Source organism: Phalaenopsis equestris, unplaced genomic scaffold (genome assembly GCF_001263595.1).
Source record: "Phalaenopsis equestris unplaced genomic scaffold, ASM126359v1 Scaffold000618, whole genome shotgun sequence".
NCBI classification, from domain to species: domain Eukaryota; kingdom Viridiplantae; phylum Streptophyta; class Magnoliopsida; order Asparagales; family Orchidaceae; genus Phalaenopsis; species Phalaenopsis equestris.
In genome coordinates, this window is record NW_018165058.1 from 370,053 (window position 1) to 374,425 (window position 4,373).

Consider the following 4,373-nt stretch of genomic DNA (forward strand, 5'->3'; position numbering starts at 1 on the left):
CAGGAATGTACTCAGCTTTGCCATATGCATTTGGACAGGTCAGATCTTTCACAGAAAACCAAGTTCCTCATATCCAAATATATTCAGATATACAAATATACTCAGAAACATTCATCTTCTACTTGTGATTCCTCATGAAAACTTAATGAATCTGCAGGCTGCAATAGAGATCCCATACGTCTTGGTCCAGGCTATAACATATGCTATCATTGTTTACTCAATGATAGGATTTGAATGGACTGCAGCCAAATTCTTTTGGTATTTGTTCTTCATGTTTTTCACATTCCTGTACTACACATACTATGGAATGATGGCAGTAGGTTTGACTCCAAATTATAACATAGCCGCCATAGTGTCATCAGCATTCTATGCAATATGGAATCTCTTCTCGGGATTTCTCATTCCACGCCCTGTAAGCTCTCCCACTCTGCAATCCCATCATCTAAGTTCTAATTAGAATCATAACTAACAACTTCAAAATTTTTATCCTTGGACAGAGTATGCCTGTGTGGTGGAGATGGTATTATTGGGCTTGTCCAGTCGCATGGACTTTGTACGGGTTGGTAGTTTCACAGTTTGGAGATGTAAGAGATAGGCATATTTCTGGTGAGCCAGTGACTGAGTTTATAAGGCATTACTTCGGGTTCAAGCATGAATTTTTGGGAGTAGTTGCAGTTGTTGTTGTTGGGTTTGCAGCATTCTTTGCTTTCCTGTTTGGTTTTTCCATAAAGATGCTTAACTACCAAAGAAGATGAAGATGCCAATAAAGCATATAAGTGTTGTTTCCGATATAGCTCAGAATAAATTTAGGGTTAGCTTGTCAATCTTCTCCTAAATTTGTGTTGCTTGTGTAAATCACCCAGTTAACAATTTATTGCGCTAAATGTAAGTGTATACCACTCTAACTCTTGTCCCCTAAAAGCTGTGGAACTGAGAGAAGCTACTTCATGTACAGGTGAACTCATAGAAGGGAAATGATGAATAACTTGAACAACAAATTTTCAAGGAATGAGAAGGGAAATAGATTTAAAATTAAGTTATTAACATATTTAAATAACCAATTCTTAAAAGTGATCTTAGTTTAATCTTGATTTAATTTCATAAGCTTGTTATAGTCAAAAGAATAAACTAATGCACATATAGGAATGTAAAACATATATTTCCATTGATTCAAGAAGATTATTTGAACGAGTTGATACTTGAGGCTAAAAAATTTGATAATAATTTGTGAAGTAGTCTCTACTCCCTTTTTAGTTATGAATGATGATGGCTGGATCATTCATCCTCTAATGGTAGTGATGACTCATGTTAGAATGTGTATCACAATTGTTTGAAAAAAAGTGAATAATCCCAAGTTGTTGTATCCGAGCACTCAACTTACCTAAAAAAAAGAAAAAAAAAATAGAGATGACCCTTAAGAAGGCTGCTCGCTCATGAACTATGAGACACTAAGAAATCAGACAAGTAATAAAGGGGAACAAATGATCATTGGAGTGGGGATTGCTTGCATTTAGAAGTCTATAATTGACATTTTTATGATTTCTTAAATCATGTAGTCTCATTGCACAATTTTTGTCCAATACACATCTTCATTTTTTAAGAAAGAATATTAATGTATATAACCCAAGTCAATGAATTGGCTCTCTCATTGTCTATCTATTTGGTTTGTCAATTTTCTTTGCTTATTTTAGCCACCCATCATGTAGCCTTTCTTCTTTCTAAAGAATGTCACAATTGACTTTTGATTGTTGCTATTAATCAATCAACAAGTTCTTTTGTTCAAGATGGATACCTTTGACTCTTCATTGCTAACTCTGGCCATCTAGTATTGCCCCCTTGTATAAGGAGAAGGATTGCCTTTGTTAATGCTCAGTTAATGCTCATCACAATTATATATAATATTCAGTAATTTTTTTATGGATAATTACTTCTTTTGTTATAATTTTTAAATTAAAATTTAATAATTAATATCTTATTCTTAATATGCATTATAAAAGTAAGAATCATCATATAATGCCTAGAATTTAGGTTAAGTCTTGTTCTAAATCCATTACTATACATACCCTAAATGCCTAGAAAGCCTAAAGAAAGATATGGTGTGCAAATGCCAAGAGTCAAGATTAAACCTTTTATCTTCTTGCAACAAGTTAGTGTGCATACTTCTTGTGTCGAAGAAATTCATCGAACCAGCCCTAACTGTACTCTTAATATGCCTGCTTAAACAAACACCACATGTGAGGCAGAGCCGAGTTGAGCCGAGTATGTCGTGGATTGGATTTGACTTGGTAATATTATAAGTTTTATCTTCTTGCAACAAGTTAGTGTGCATACTTCTTGTGTCGAAGAAATTCATCGAACCAGCCCTAACTGTACTCTTAATATGCCTGCTCAAACAAGCACCACATGTGAGGCAGAGCTGAGTTGAGTCGAGTATATCGTGGATTGGATTTGACTTGGTAATATTATAAATTGTTCGTGTTCGGCTTAAACTTGTGTCCAGTTTTCACATGATATTCAAAATTGAATTGTTTGAAATTTTTAATACTTGAACTTGATCTTTACTTGACTTGTTTATGTCATGTAAATGAGCATTTAAACAAGATAACAAATAAGCTAAAATTTTGAATGAGTAGGTGGATTTTTATATAAAAATTTCAAGAAAAGATTTTATAAATCTAAATAAATAAGCAATTGAATAAATTCTGAATTAATATCTAATTCTTTTATATAAATTAATGAAAAAATTATTTGTTGCAAGTAAATTTTTTTTATGATCAAATAACTTAATTAAGTACTAATGATTGTATAACGAAGGATTTAGGCACGAGATAAGAGATTGTTGGGGTGAAACTTGAGAGAGAGTGTGAGGTTTACAAATAGGAGAGTATGGTGGTTTACGATATAATAAATTTTTATTTGTTGATTTTAATTATGTTCATTGATTAATAATTAATCATTGTTAAATATATTAGATATAATATATGAGTTTTTATAATTCATTTTAAAAATTTTAATTAATTATTATTTTATTTAGTAATTACTTAATCAATATTAATTAATGAATGTGTGTGTATGTGTGTCTATATATATAAATATATATTGAGAAAATTAAATTAATTTATTTAAATTGGTTAATTAATAAATATATAATTAGTAATTAATCATAAAATATTATTGATTTAATAATACTCTTATTAAATCTATAATTAATTAAGTTTTAGTTAATCAAATTTTATTTAAACCCTAAATCAAATAAAATATGAACTATCATCGAGTTTGACATCAAGTATTGAACAAGTTAATTGTTGAACAACAAACAAGCTTGTTCATAAACATTAATAAACAAGTTGAATTATGTTCATATTTAGTTCATTTAAGCTTGAGCTTTTAAAAACGTTCAAACTTGTTTATTTATAAATTTAAAAAAACAGTACGATTGAGTGTTAATTGAGCCGAGTTTAAGTTTTTTATCAAGGGCATGGCTCCATTCACAACCCTAAGTCTAAATATTTCTCTAGGGAATGGGACATGAAAATACAAATATTTCTTCTCATGAAATAACATAAATAAAATAAAAATAAGATAAACTAAAAATAATAAAAGTCAAAAGTGATACTCAAAAGGGTGCCTTTTAAAAGGGACATGTTTGAATTTATGGGATTGCTAGGCATCAAATATGTACAAAGTAAAATTAAATGAAAAATAACAAAAAGGGTATAATAACTACATGACCATATTAAAAAATAAGGATGGATCAACAGTGTACTTTTTATTGCGCTGGTGGAACTACATAATGATTAAAAATGTATTTTTGAGAAATTGTAATATAAATATATATTAAATAAAAAGTTTATCTTAAAATTATCTTAATTTTGGATAAACTCTTTCATTTTCTCTCATTTAAAATCTTAATTTCACCCCCACTTTCACAAGAATTAGCTATGAGGTGAATGGGCAGATCAAAATAAGACCTATGTAGAAAATAAATTAATTAAAAAATGTGTGTTTCCCATTTTTGGTTTTCCACATAAAGTTTGTGGTCTTTATTTTGCTTATTTCATTATTTATTGCATCAATTCGATATCAAGTTATAACAAGTGATATTAGAGATAAGTTTTGATCTCGACAATGGCAACCATGAAGTATGACACCACTGTTTTATATGATGCTATATTTCGGTTCGAAAAGATTCCCTCATCATGGATGCTTGAGGAGAAGCAACGTAAAGATTGAAAGACTCTTTCTCAAATTCATTTTTATCTGTCAAATCAAATTTTATAGGAAGTTTGAAGGAGGAGTCCGTTACTGTGTTCTGGTTCAATTAGAGAAATTATGCATGATGAAATGTCTGACCAGTATGTTGCACCTAAAGC

At 30.1% G+C, this 4,373-nt stretch overlaps 1 protein-coding gene across 1 annotated transcript in view; it reads left to right on the top strand.

Moving 5' to 3' along the window:
• Positions 1 to 992, top strand: part of LOC110029970 (ABC transporter G family member 36-like) — a 13,870-nt gene extending 12,878 nt beyond the window's left edge. Inside the window, exons 24-26 of the mRNA XM_020732485.1 lie at positions 1 to 38; positions 158 to 412; positions 498 to 992. The exon at positions 1 to 38 is cut by the window's left edge and continues 4 nt beyond it. Coding sequence (XP_020588144.1) covers positions 1 to 38; positions 158 to 412; positions 498 to 755 — 551 coding nt within the window. The 3' untranslated portion in view covers positions 756 to 992. The remainder of the gene's footprint in view (positions 39 to 157; positions 413 to 497) is intronic.
• The last annotated feature ends 3,381 nt before the right edge of the window (positions 993 to 4,373 follow it).